Here is a 14,312-nt window from a genome sequence, read left to right on the forward strand (position 1 = left end):
TTGATTATATGCTGTAATGGTAATACTTTAGATATATTGGGCTAATAATAATTGGGCTAATTGGGCTAATAATAAAATAATACATTATTTTAACAGTTTTATTAGGATAAAATTCACTCATTTAAAATGTACTTGAGAGAATTCCCTGGGGGTCCAGTGGTTCAGACTTGGCGCTTTCACTGCTGAGGGTCCAGGTTGAATCCCAGGTGGGGGAACTAAGATCCCACAAACAGGCAGCGCAGCCAAAAAAAAAATGTACTTGACAATGGCTTTCGGTATATTCACAGAGTTGTGCATCCATCACCATGATCAATCTTAGGACATTTTCATTACATTTCAACAAGAAACCCTGCACCACTTAGGCATCACCCCCCAGTCCTCCCACCACCATGCCCAAATCTCCAGCTCTGGGCAACCACTAATCGACTCTCTGCCTCTAGTATTTGCCTATTCTGGAAATTTCATAAACATTGAATCATATGTATGATGTATTTAGTGACTAGCTGCTTTCACTTAATGTTTTCAAGGTTCACCCATGTTGTATAATGTATCACTACTTAATTTCATTCCATTGTACAGATATGTCACATATTATTTATCCATTCATCAGTTGGTGAGCATCTGGATTTTTCTCACTTTTTAGCTTTTATGAGTAATACTGCTACGAATATTAGTGTGCAGGTTTTTGTGTGGACATATGTATCCAGTTCTCTTAGGTATATACCTAGGAGCTGAATTGCTGGGTTATACAGTAACTTTATGTTTAACCGTTTGAGGAACTGCTAAACTGTTTTCCACAGCAGCTGTACAACATTATATTACTACAAGCAGCGTATAAGGATTCCAATTCTCTGCATCGGAACACTTGTTATCTGTCTTTTGATGATAGTCATCCTACTGGGTATGAAGGGGTGTCTCACTGTACTTTTGATTTGCATTTCTCTAGTAGCTAATGATGTGTTGAGCATTTGTTAACGTGTTTAGTGGCCATTTGTATACCTTCTTTGGAGAAATGTCTATTCAGATGCTTTTGCCCATTGTCTTTTTATTATAGGGTTTAATAGTTCTTTATATATTCTAGCTACAATTATCTTATCAGATACATGATTGCAAAAATTTCTCCCATTCTGTGGATTGTCATTTTGCTTTCCTGATGGTGTCCTCTGAAGCACAGAAGTTTTTAATTTTAATAGATAAAAAGTCCAGTTTATCTATTTTTACTTTTGTTGCTGGTGCTTTTGGTGTCATACCCAGGAAATCATCACCTAATCCAAGATCATAAAGATTTACACCAAAGTTCTTTTCTTAAGAGTTCTATAGTTTTAGTTCTTAGATTTAGATTTTCAATCCATTTTGAGTAAATATTTTGTATATGATGTGAAGTAGCAGTCCAACTTCGTTCTTTGGCATATGGTTATCCAGGTGTCCCAGCACTGTTTGTGGAAAAGACTCTTCTTCCCCCATTGAATTGTCTTAGCACTCTTGTCGAACATGAATTTACCACAAGTGAGAGGGTTTATTTCTGAACTATTATTTCTATTCCATTGAGCTATATGCCAGTATCACACTGTCTTAATTACTGTAGCTTTGTAGTAAATTTTGAAATCAAGAAGTGTGGGTCATCCAACTTTGCTCTTCCTTTTAAAGATTATTTTGGATATTCTGGGTCTCTTGAATTTCCATATGAAGTCTAGGATCAGTTTGTCAATTTCTGCAAAGAAATCAGTTGGGATATTAATAGAGATTGTGTTGAATCCATAGATCAACTTGGAAAGTACTAGTATCTTCTTTTTTTTTTTTTTTAGCCACGCCACGAGGCATGCATGATTTTCCCCAACCAGTGTTCGAACCCCTGCCCCCTTCAGTAGAAGTGTGGAGTCTTAACCACTGGACCATCAGGTAAGACCCAGAAAGTATTACTGTCTTAACAATCTTAAGACTTTCAATTCATGAATATGGAAAGTCTTTCCATTTATTTAGGTCTTCTTTAATTTTATTCAACAATGTTTTGTGGTCTTCAGAGTATAAATTTTGCGCTTTTGCTAAATTTATTCCTGATGATTTGATTTTTTGATTGTTTTCTTAATTTTATTTTTGTTTAGAAAATATTACTAAAAGTAATTTTCTCTGTTTATTTTTACTTTTTTAAGGTTGGCTACTAGAAAATTTAAAATTAGACAGGTGGCTCACATTATATTTCTTATGGACAGTGCTGTTCTAGAATAAAGAGGCTGAGATTAGAGGAAAAAAGGAACATGAAACAATGGAACATATCAAAGGCATGCATGCCATGATGGCTCTGGAGCTACATTTGTGAAACCGAGTGTAGAATTTTCACCTATTATGGAAATCACAAGTCTTGAAGAGCTTCTGATTGCACTCAGAGATAACAGGTGTACTTGTCCCTACTCTGCACAGAGGGGATTTAATCAGATAGAGTCTGCAGAGTTTTCTATGACTTCTCAGCCCTTGGGCCTATAAGGGTAGTAAAGTGACATTGCCACTGCCTGAGCCCAGGCATGAGAAAACAGGGAAAGTGTAAGAAAAGACAGCTCATGCTGACGGCCTCAAACCCTTTCATATGGTATCCAGGAAAGGGAGTAACAGAGCTTTGCCATTGACGCTGGTCTGAAGTTGACCCCTCTCTCACCACTTCTGCTCCTCTAATTGGCAATCCCTCGGGAAAATCTTCCTTGATCCTTCAGAATTGTTATAGATGCCCCTTCTTGGTGTGCCTTGGTGTTTTCCGTAATATTTATTGCACAGATTTGAAGTTGCCTGTTTACTTTTCCTTCTTCCCTATAGACTGTGAGTTTCTCAAGCAGAGACAATACCTCGTTAACCACCTACAATGAAGTGATGGGAATGCTAAATATTGAGTGAGGCAATGAGTGCATGAGTATTATGTTCCTTCTTTCTTTAGAAGAGAGTAATGTCACAGCATTACATTAAAAAAAGAAAGATGCTTTGTAAGTGTATTTTGGTTCAGTGGGTAGAATTTAATTTTGTTGTTAGAAAACTGATGTGAAAACTAATGTGAGTTCTAGCTCTGGCTTTGTTACTTACTAGCTGTGTGACCTTGAAGAAGTCACTTATCTTCTCTGGACTTGATCCCTCATCTGTAAGTTGAGAGGTTGAACTATTGAGCTTTAAGATTCTTTCCAGCCCTAATATTCTGTGAGATGTTGAAGACAGGGCAAATCTGGCTTTCAATTGTTGGCTTACTTCCAGACAGGCAATTCAACAGAACAGCTGAGATTCCCAACATTTTGCAGGGGCCTCTGCCTTCTCCCCCTTCTCCATGTCTTAGCAAATATGAATAGCCAAGGGCCTCACTGAGTGTGGTTTTTTACAGAATCCAATTTCAGTCCATTTAGAGGGGAACTTTTCATGCTGACTTGGTAATTTGAACTCTGTCATGCCTGATGGACTGAATGCATTTTCCCTGCCTGTGCTACCCGCTCTGGGCTGGCAGGAAGAGAAAGTGCAGGCATTGGGAGTGGGAAGCAGGGGCACCTTAATCTAAGCAGCTGCAGATCAGCTATTTTGGCCTTGCAGCCAGTTTTGTCTTTCCTGCTCTGAGGCACGGGATGTGAATACCATGGCATTGGAAGGAGAGTGGGCGATGGCTATCCTCTTCCCTGACAATCGCCTTCTCCTTGCAGCGCAGAAGCCGCTAGCCTCTGGGAGCAACTGCAGCAAGAAAACTGTGTTGATCTTTGGGTGTGACTAGGAAACACCTGGTTCTGAAAACCATCAGAATAATTCCAACCGATTGCTGTGGAGTCTGACATGCTTGGAGAAGGCATGCGATGGAGTATGGGGCTTCCTCTGCTCCCCTAACCCCCAAGTATCTATACTCATTCTATTTGATCAGAGAGTAACCCAGGGGCCTGCTGGAAGTTCACTTTCTTCTAGAGTGCAGTGTAGGGAAATACAGAAGATAAACATACGGGTATTAGTAGCCACACTATAAATGAGGAAACTGAGGCTGAGGAGGGTGGGAGGAAGAAATGAATGTTTATTCCATGCTTACTCTGTGCCAAGTACTGAGCTGGGAGACAGGTACTTCTTAATCCTCCCAACAGCCTTTTAAGAAATATGACATTATGCCATGTATAGGTGAGGAAAATGAGGATCAGAAAAGTCAAGCAACTGCCCCAAGGTCACACAGCTAGTAGACATCAAAGCTGGTATTCAAACAAAGCTCCATCTATCCACGCCGAAAGATCACAGGATTTGAAATAGTGGAGCTGCATGTTCTGATTGTCTGCTGGTATACCTCAGCAGTGGCTCCTTAACCTGGCTGGTCAGCGGAAACTTTTCAGGACATTAAAAAACTACAGTATCTTAAGCATCATCCCCATGATTCAATGGATCTAAGGCACAGCCTGAGATTATGTATTTTTAAAGAGCTGCTTCAAGTGATTCTGATGTTTTGGAAAGCACAGCACTGGAGCACGTAGCTTCTCTTCTAACCCAAGTCTCCTAGGATTTCTTCAGTCCTCAGAAGCCCAGATCCAGTCCAGCCCTGCACTTAACTTCAAGTAACATTTGCCACCGAATCCATCATTCATTCCAGGTTCAATGCTCAACGTTTATTGGCCACTTAGTATGTGCCAGGCATTGTACTAGGCATTCTAGCTGCAAAGATGAATAAACCACAGTGTCTGCCTTGAGGAACATCCAGATAGTGGGCCAGACAAATAGAAATAGGAAGTTCCGATTCCTATTTGTAGCAAATGCTAGGCAGAGGTAGACTCATGTTGTTTGGAATGCAGACTAAGGGGTCAAGGAAGGCTTTCAAGCAGTGATGACTTGAACAAGTCCTATAGGAGTTAGCATGGCAAAGAGTGGATTGGAGGGGTGAAGCATAGCCAACCAGGCAGAGGGAACAGCATGGAAAGGCCCAGAGACCCAAGAACAATGGGTTCGGGGAATCACAAGAAGCTATGCAGCAGTAGAATGTAGGGAACCTTGGGAAGAGGACCAGGAGGTGTCAGTGGGAGAAATCACATGAAAGACCTTGTGTGTTATGCTGAGTTTGGCCTTTATTCTAAAAGTGATGAGGAGCCACTAAAGATTTCTAAGCTGTGGAGTGACATAATCAGGTTGTGTTTTAGAAGGGCCACTCTGATAGAAATGAGGGGGTGAACCGTAGGCAGAAGAAGCTGGCAACAGAGGAACAAATTAATTGCAGAATTAAGAATTTATGTATGTCAAAAAGCACCATAAACAAAATTTGAAAGCAAAGCACTTGGAAAGCATATTTGGCAATGTTTCTTGCCAAAAATAATACTCTTAATAAAATTACATATTGATGATAAAGATAAACATACCAATATCAAATAAATAGAAAAATCACAAAGAAGGAGGTACAAATGGTCAATAAGCATATGAAGATGCTATTCACTCATAAAGAATTGTGAGTTCATATAACATTGATAAACTATTATTTTCCTATCATATTGGTAAAGATTTGGTAACTGATAATAGCCACCCGTAGTGAGGGTGCAGGGGACAGGGCACTCTCAAGCCTGCAAATAGAAGAGTGCTTTGGTACAAACTCTCTGGTGGGCAGTTGGTAAAATATATCAAAATTCTTAAAGATAGCCAAACGATATCCTTCTCAGATTTTATCCTAAGGAAATAGTCCTAGATATGTGCAAAATTTAGCTACAAGAATGCCTGTTGCGATATTATTTACAATAAAGATTGGGAACGAATGAGATAATCACTATTGGAAGATTGGTTACCAAATGAGGGTCCACCCACATAATGAGGATGCTGTTGAAACAGTTTGGGAGATGAGCAAAAAATGTTACCTTCGTGATATAGTGGGTGAAGTAGCACAAGGTGCAAAAAGTGTGTCCCATGTGCTACCATTTGTGACAAAATAGATACACACATTTGAAAATGCGTAACTGTCTCTGAAAGGATATACAAGTAGCTGGAGAGAAACTAGAGGCTGGCGGACAGGGCAGGAAAGAGATTTACTTCTGACTCCAGATCTTTTGGTACTTCTTGAATTTTGTACCTGTGTATGCATTACATATTCTACAATACAAATACACATTTTGAAAAGTAAGTTATTAAGGAGTATGTACAGTATGATCCAATCTTTGTTTAAAAAAATGCATGTGCATGTGTACATTTATACCAAAAAAACCAAAAGGTACATCCAAAAGGATAACAATATCTGTCTCCGGTAGTAGGATTATGGGGCGGAATTTATCTTTTTTTCCCTAATATTTCTACAATACACATGTGAGGCTTTCATAATAATTACAATAAAAGTATAATTTTTTTTTCCCCAAAGAGTCTATCACAAAAGTCCAAGCAGGAGATGGCAAAGCAGGTCAGATCCAGGATGAGCGCTCCAAGTATAGCTCAGCAGTGACATCTGCAAACAGAACGTGTAATTAAATAACAGTCCCTGTTTGGGGGAGGGTTGAGGAGAAGGAAGCTGATGGTTTGTTAAGGGGAACAGACCTGATGTTGCCTACCAGCTCTCTGAAGTCTCTGGACAAACGCACAGGAAGTTCAGTCCCACCATCTCAAACAAGTCCCAGGCAGCTTTTTTCTTTGGGATCATTTAACTTTGGGTCACAGTGAATGGAGTTCCCAGCACGTGTACCTACATTACCAGACAAGCAGAAAGCCTGGTCGCTTGTTCTATGAAGTCCCATGAGGTTGTCCTCACCTAGTTCTGGTTTTCAACCTTTTTCTTTGGAAGGATGGCAACAATCTTCTCATCCCCATCTGTCCAGCCCTGCCCCAGCTCACTCGGTGAGGCAAGACCCCTCTCCTGCTCCACGTTGGGAATAGTTACTCTGAGTCCTTCTTCATGGCACGAAGACCAAAGGAAGACCCTGCCAGTTTGAATTGGCTCTGCACGCCACCTCTGACCTCATCTTCATCCTTCAGATCCTAACAAGCAGTCTGCCAACTCACAGACTTTCTGGGCTGGAGCCTCAGGAAGAGGGGAGTTTTGCATGTTTGCTTATACTATGTGTGCTGCAGGGTGGTTTTGAGTTGGGGTCATGTGAAACCATTTTGGAGGAAGAGGGCAGAGAGAAGGACATGGTAGGGGTGGGGGAGAATGTGGCAGCAGTAACAGCTTTTTTCCCTTTTTCCCTTCTCCAGAGGGTGAGCTATAGGCAACCAACTGGGGGCCCCTGGATATTTCTAGCACCTTCTTGCGGCCCCCGTTGGAAGCCTTTGAGGAGCTATGTGAACATAACCTGTGCTGCTGGCTTCTGGGCCCCTCAGAAGTGATTGGATCCTGCAGTGTTGGAGCCTCTGATTAAATAAATAACCCAGAATTAACTTTGTGTTTCGTTTCAATCTCTACCTATGATTGTGACTCTTCCCCAAAGCTGGGGATGGGGTGAGGAATGCTAGGTGGATTGTTTGGATACATGCTGGCCCATCAGCAAGGAGAATAAACAATACACAGAAATAACTGCTGCGTCTCAGCTGTCTTTTCCGCCACTAGGGAGTCAAGTGTTTGGGACAATTTTTCACCTTGGGCTAAATACGAAAGGCAGCCCACGTACCATCATTGATGTAGTCAAGGTTTGTCACACATACTGTCCTGCTTTTGAATGGTTGTAACTACCCAATATTATACTTTTTAGGGCAGCAACTAACTACAGAGTAGTTAACAGCTGAAGCTCTGGAGTCAGACAGACTCGGTTCAAATCCCGGCTATGCCACTTACGGCCGTGCAACATTGGGCTAGTTTTCTCTTTTTCAGTTTTCTTATCCATCAAATGGGAATAGTAGGTTAATTGCACGAAAGAAATGAGATTATACATGTAAAGATCTGAGGATAGTGCATTTAATAAATGCTCACTATTAATATTATTGCATCTGTATATATTTTAATTTGTACAATATTGTCTCACGGATCACACAAAAAATACATGAAAGTGCTTTGAAAATCTTAAAGCATCATATAAATTAAAGGTATCATTGGTAATAATCTCCTATGACTATTTTTCAACTCCTCCAACTCCTTGGAGACTGGGACTACATCCTATGTCCCAGGGCAAACTGCACAATGACAGGCAAACAAGAAGCCCTCAGTAAATGTCTCTTATCTGACTGAAGCAACATGGCATCGCAAAAAGGGCACAGGTATCAGGAGACTAGGCTGGGATAAAATTAGTTTAAGGCAGGAGAGCCAGTCTGCAGTCATCATTTAGTCATTCAACAAATATTTGTTGAACACATTCTATGTGCTAGATATTGAGTCCAGGTAATTTCATCAAAAAAGAGGTTACAAGTTCCCACATAGCCAAATCCCTGGGCAGTCTCCACAGTCCCAGCCTACTCTAAAAGCACAAAGGTGCAGCCAGCGTCGTACACCACTGAACAAATGGCGCATTGCTTTGGGGGAAGCCCCATCCTACCTGGCTGCCAGCAGCTCTGATTGAGGGTTGTGGGAGGGAGTAAAAGTGAGGGAGTGGGCCACTTTCAACAGAAATGACAGGAACTGCTGCCTGTTAATTTATTTTTATTTACACTTAATTCGTCCGCAGTTCAGTCTCCCAGTCTATACAATGCTCTTTCCCCTAGATATCATCTCTCCCTCCCCCCATCCCTATGTGGTCAGCCCCTGGCCCACTCTACCCTGCCCTTCTGCTGTCACAGCTGCCTGCTGGCTGGGAGTCTGGGAGAATGGTATGTGTGGTCACCAGAGGGCACTGAGAGTGGGCTTCGATGGCATGTGAATCCTGGCAGAGTCTCAGATCCCCAAGTAGGAGAGGAGAAAGCACAAACCAAGACAACGCGTGAGGGAGGGAGGCAGGGCCTGAGGTTCTTGTGGGTGGGGAGCGGGTGTGTGTGCAGAAATCCAGTGTACAGATTCTCAGACTCTGTTGGCTTAACCAACGCTTCTGGTGTCTGTCGCATCCCTGGATTTGTCACAGTTGCCTTGAGATGCTGCAGTCTGTCAGGAAGCTGTGGAGGGGTCCAGCCCGTGGGCTCCGTGCCTGACGCCTTTGGGATGGTTCACCTGCCAGGCTCTGCCTCTGCCAGAAGCACTGGCCCAAGTCAAAGCTGCAGTGGCGTTCCCAACCTGTGACAGTCCTCTCCAGCTGTTCCTGCTGAAGTTAGGTCTCTCCCAGCGGCTGCCCTACTGGAAAGAGGATGTCCCTTGTCAGGGCAACCCACCAGATTCCAAATCTGCCCGTCTCCTTCTTTTCACACTGGGAGTAGACAAAGAGTTGAGGGGCAATAGGAGGAGGAAGTGGGGAGAAAGGAACAGAAGCCTCGGAAGGGCTCTCCACCAGGGGGTGCCTGGATGTCCCGGGTCAGGCTCGGCTCTAGAAAGGTGTTCTTGTTACATGGCTTCCTTCTCTCTCTGGGAGCATCGGCTGAGCTTCATCTCCGTCAGCTGGATATATCGAATCACGTTGGTGTCTGTGAGGAGAGAAACACACCTTAGGGAACAGCTGGTGAGGGGAACACTTGGGTCTACGGAGAATCAGACCAAAGCTGTATCTGCAGACCATGGACAAGCCAGACTCACTCAGCCAAGGTCCAGCATGGCTGAGAGGGCATCCAGGATGTGGTTCCCCTCCTTCACTGCTCCACGCGGACAGGTCCCTGTGACCCAGAGGACAGACGGCAAGGAGAGGAGAGGCAGGGGACTTTCTCCCCTTATTTCTATGGAGCAGCAAACCCCAGTGGTCCTGAGTCAGCACAGTTAGCTGGAGTTTAACCTCAGGCAACTTAGAAGTTTCTCTGAGCCTCCTGTCTCGTCTGCAAGAAACAACCTCCATTTCTGAGTGCCTACTTTATGCCGTGTTTTTAACCTTCATTGTCTCACTGAACCCTCATTATAACCCTGTAAGGTACATTTCATCATCCTCACTGTGACCAAAGTTAAAACTGGGCCCCGGAGAGATTAAGTCAGATGCCCAAGGAGACACACATAGTTGCTGCATCTGAATCCAAAGGCTTCCTCTCCTGGGGATCATAATATCTTCCTCATAAAATTGCAGTCAGGACCAAAATAGATATGTCTGAAAGGGCTTAATCCAAATGACCAATAAATATGAGTTGATTGTAATGCTTTTTAGTTGGAGAGTTTGGAAGAAATTTGCTTCATTGTCTTATTTTGTTCTTACAAGTAAGGTTAGGCAGCCACTTCACCACAAACTGGGGAATTTCGCCCCAGTTCCAGCCCTTAACTTAGTGAGTGCGGAAGGACATAGAACAACTGTTCAGCCCTGCACACACCAAAATATGAATTAGGCTGCCTGAGATGTTTACTTCCAGAAGTAGAAATGAATGCTGTATAATATTCCAAAATGCCTGCCAGGGCATCCAGAACAGTACTGGCATATGGCAGGTACTCAAGAAAATTCTGTTGAATGAGTCCCATTCTTGGTCCTCAAGTGGCTTAGAGTAGAGTTGGGGGAACACGATTTATATACAGAAAACAAATCAGCAACACATAAAAATAAAGATGTTAGTGTTCTTTAAAAAAATAAAGAAAAAAAGTATACTGGGTATTTGCAAATTCATCCTAACAAAACTCCTTGGAAGGAGAATTGCATTAAAAAAAAAAATCAGCCATATGAACGACCATGGCAACAGCAAGTCAAAGTCATGGTTTAAATGATACCTCCTCAGGGGTTCCCTGGTGGCACAGTAGTTGAGAGTCCGCCTGCCAATGCAGGGGATACGGGTTTGATCCCTGGTCCGCAAAGATCCCACATGCCGCGGAGCAACTAAGCCCGCGAGCCACAACTACGGAGCCTGCGAGCGGCAACTACTGAAGCCCACGCGCCTAGAGCCTGTGCTCCACAACAAGAGAAGCCACCTCAATGAGAAGCCCGTGCACCGCAGCGAAGAGTAGCTCCCGCTCACCGCAACTAGAGAAAGCCCCCGTGCAGCAACGAAGACCCAACTCAGCCAAAAATAAATAAATAAATAAATTTTAAAAATAAATAAATAAATCATACCTCCTCAGAGAGGGTGTTCCTGACCACCTGAAATAGCACCCCCTTTAATCTTGACCCTTTGACTCTGCTTTATTTCCTTCATAGCACTTACTACTACTAAATATTACGTTATCAGTTTGTCTGTCTGTTTACTGTCCATCTTCTTCCATTATAACATAAACTCCTTGAAGGTAGCAACTTTTTTTTGTTCCCTGCTATTTACCCAGCACCTAGAAGAGTTCCTGGCCCATTGTACCTGCTCAATATATATCTGTGATGTGAATGAATGGCGGGGCTAGTGGATGTGATTTAAGTGAATGGTACAGATAACGCCTGCTCTAAGGACTGGGGTCTGACTGCAGGAGCTGGAGCACGCTTCCTGGAAGATGCTGGGCTTAGCCCCCAGATTATCCATTTGTATTCTGTCTCATCAACCAGAAGGTGAGCTCCTCACAAGTGGGGACCATGTCTTCTTATCTACATCCTTGGCACCCAGCACAAATCTTGGCACATAGCAAGAATGCAATATGTACTTGTTGAATAAGTAAAGAGGGCTGGATTCTGGGTTGGAAAAATGAAGAATTCCATATTCTATTTGAAAAGAAGAGATGCCCAAACTCCCTGGAACCCAGACCCCAGGCAAAGGCATGGACTATGTGTTCTCCTTGTTCCAGGACCTAGCACACACCTGACCCCTCATTTGCCATTTCCCTCCCTGCCTGGCCCTGCCAGCCAGGAAATCTGACCATGGCAATAAGGCGGCCTGGGAGCTGCCCCAGGGGGATGGTGGTAAGGAAACAGCAATTGCTGCCTTACCTGTTGGCTGTCGGGTCCTTGCTTCTTTCAGGTAGTAGAGTGCTTTGTCATAGTCTCCAAGGTGGTAGAAGGCCACACCGGACCGGTAAAGGGCCTTGAAATTCTCCCCTTCTTTCTTCAGGACTTTGAGGCAGTACTCTTTGACTCGTTCATAGTTCACCAGCTCAGCCTGCAGCAGGCAGGCTACAGAGGAAGGGAGAAAGAAGGGAAAGTGCCATCAACACAGCAGCAGCAGCCTCTGAATGTCTCTCTTTGGTTTTTCCTCTCTGACCAGAGAAGGTTTACGAGTGCTGGGGTTTATGCCATGGAGTTTGTCATCAAATAATCCTGGGTTCTAGGATCCAGTTTCATCTTCAACAAGCTGTGTGACCTTGAGCAAGTTACTTGACCTTGTATTATGGATTGAATTGTGCCCCCCGCCCCCCTCAAAAGATATGTTGGAGTCCTAACCCCCAGTGCTTTACAATGTGACCTTATTTGGAAATAGGGTCTTTACAAAGGTAATCAAGTTAAAAAGAGGTCATTAGAGTGGGTTCTAATCCAATCTTACCAGTGTCCTTATAAAAAGGGTACAACAGACTGAATGTTTGCGTCCCCCCGAACATTCACATGTTGAAAACTAATCCCCAGAGTGACGGTATTTGGAGGTGAGGTCTTTGGGAGGTGACTAGGTATTGAGGGTGGGGCCCTTATGACTGGGATTAGTGCTCTTATAAAAGAGACCCCAGAGAGCTCCCTCACCCCTTCTGCTATGTGAAGACACAGTGAGACAACAGCCATCTATGAACCAGGAAGCGGGCCCTCACCAGACACTGGATCTGCGGTGTCTTGATCTTGGACTTCCCAGCCCCTAGAACTATGAGAAATAAGTGCTTGTTGTTTGAGCCAACCAGTGTGCAATACTTTAGTTACAGCAGCCCAAAGAGACTAAGACAAATGAGAAGTCTGGACACCAAGACAGACACACAGGAAAGATGATGTGAAGAGACACAGGGAGAAGACGGCCACCTACAAGCCAAGGAATGCCTGGGGCTACCCGAAGCTAGGAGAGAAGCACAGCTCTCGGAAGGAACCAACCCTACCAACACCTTGATCTTGGACTCCTAGCCTCCAGAACCATGAGACAGAACATATCTACTGTTTAAGCCATCAGTTTGTGACACTTTCATTGTGGCTACTGTAGGGACAAGCCACAAGAGGCAATGATAATACTAACCTTGGCCAATATTTGTCAAGTGCTTCCCTTGTGCCGGATGCTTGCTTCATTGCTTTACTTGACTCACCTGATAGAATCTTTGGGATACTATAACAAAGGTCCAACTATTATTCCCATTTTACAGATGAGGAAGCTGAGGCCCAGAGAGGTTTAAGTAACTTCCCAAGGACACACAACATGAAAGAGGCAAGGCTGAGATTTAAATCAAAACTGTCCAGCTCCAGAGCCCAAGTTCCCTACTGAGCTGTTGAAGGGATTATATAAAATGACGGCACAGTATTTGACACAGGGCTTGGCACATAGTAAGCACCCATACTGTTACTTTATGTAATTATAATTCTTTGCAGCCCCTGCAATCCTGTGGCGACAACTGCCTCTGACTTTCCTCAAGTTCTCTTCCACACGTTTGTCTCTGCAGTCCCTGGGAGCAGGGGCCTCTGATGGGCTAGTGACCAGCCTTCTACAGAGCACACCTCTGGGCATGAGAGACCTGGGGGTCCCAGGCAAGAGGAAGCTGAGGCTGGCAGGTGCCTATGTGGGGCTCCTTCCTATTCCAGAGTCAGTTATCTCTGAGTACACCGTCTCCCCCTTGAAGCTTTCTCTCACCAGCGATCAGTCACAGGGCCAGGGCTAGGGCGAGGGTGAGGAAGTTTGTACCCTTGAGAGTGAGCACCTCCTTACATATTGTGCCCTAGGGGCCTCACTTGCCTCACCCTAATCCCAGCCTTGCTGAGCTACCTCGGTCTCCATTCCATCCCTCAAGCATTCAGTAGGCGTTGACTAAAGGCAAAGAGGGGTGTCAAACACACTGGAGGAATTTTTTAAAAGGGGGTGGGGTGGGGTGGGGGAAGGGCACCTGTCTGCTTCTTCAAAGTGAATGAAAACAGACTGAGGAGGTCAAACCGCTGCTTCCTGGCAAGACCTGGCTGGTGGGACGTGGGAGGGTGCTGATGCGCTGCTCCTTTGCACTCAGGTTCCTCCCACATTGGAAGAACCATCCTCGGGATAGAGGCAAGTCACTGATTTTAATCTTCAGGGGTCTAACTTCAGCTGTTTTGATCCCTTAAATAACTTCCCAGGGACGTGAACTGCTGATTAAGAGACCAGATCTTTCATTGGGCATTTTAGACAAAAAAAACAAAAAACCCCCAAACAAAAAACATCCTTTTGCAGGCTGAGTTGGAGGTATGACAACCAGGAAGTGGCAGAGAATCAGCCCAGATCTGGAAATTGACCCATCACATTCCACTCGCTACAGGGCAGGAAACCAAACAAGTCGACAGAAGCAGCAGGCTGCTAACCCCGTGGGCATGGGCGTGGGT

The 14,312-nt window shown here is 44.1% G+C and overlaps 1 protein-coding gene across 1 annotated transcript in view; it reads right to left on the bottom strand.

The window, feature by feature from the left end:
• Nucleotides 1-7,827: 7,827 nt before the first annotated feature.
• TTC9 (tetratricopeptide repeat domain 9) overlaps nucleotides 7,828-14,312 on the bottom strand; it is a 30,654-nt gene continuing 24,169 nt past the window's right edge. The window contains exons 2-3 of the mRNA XM_082451895.1: nucleotides 11,775-11,957; nucleotides 7,828-9,429 (exon numbers count right to left, since the gene is read on the bottom strand). Coding sequence (XP_082308021.1) covers nucleotides 9,350-9,429; nucleotides 11,775-11,957 — 263 coding nt within the window. The 3' untranslated portion in view covers nucleotides 7,828-9,349. The remainder of the gene's footprint in view (nucleotides 9,430-11,774; nucleotides 11,958-14,312) is intronic.

This window comes from Balaenoptera physalus (assembly GCF_965194825.1).
Source record: "Balaenoptera physalus genome assembly, chromosome: 2".
In the NCBI taxonomy this organism is placed as follows: domain Eukaryota; kingdom Metazoa; phylum Chordata; class Mammalia; order Artiodactyla; family Balaenopteridae; genus Balaenoptera; species Balaenoptera physalus.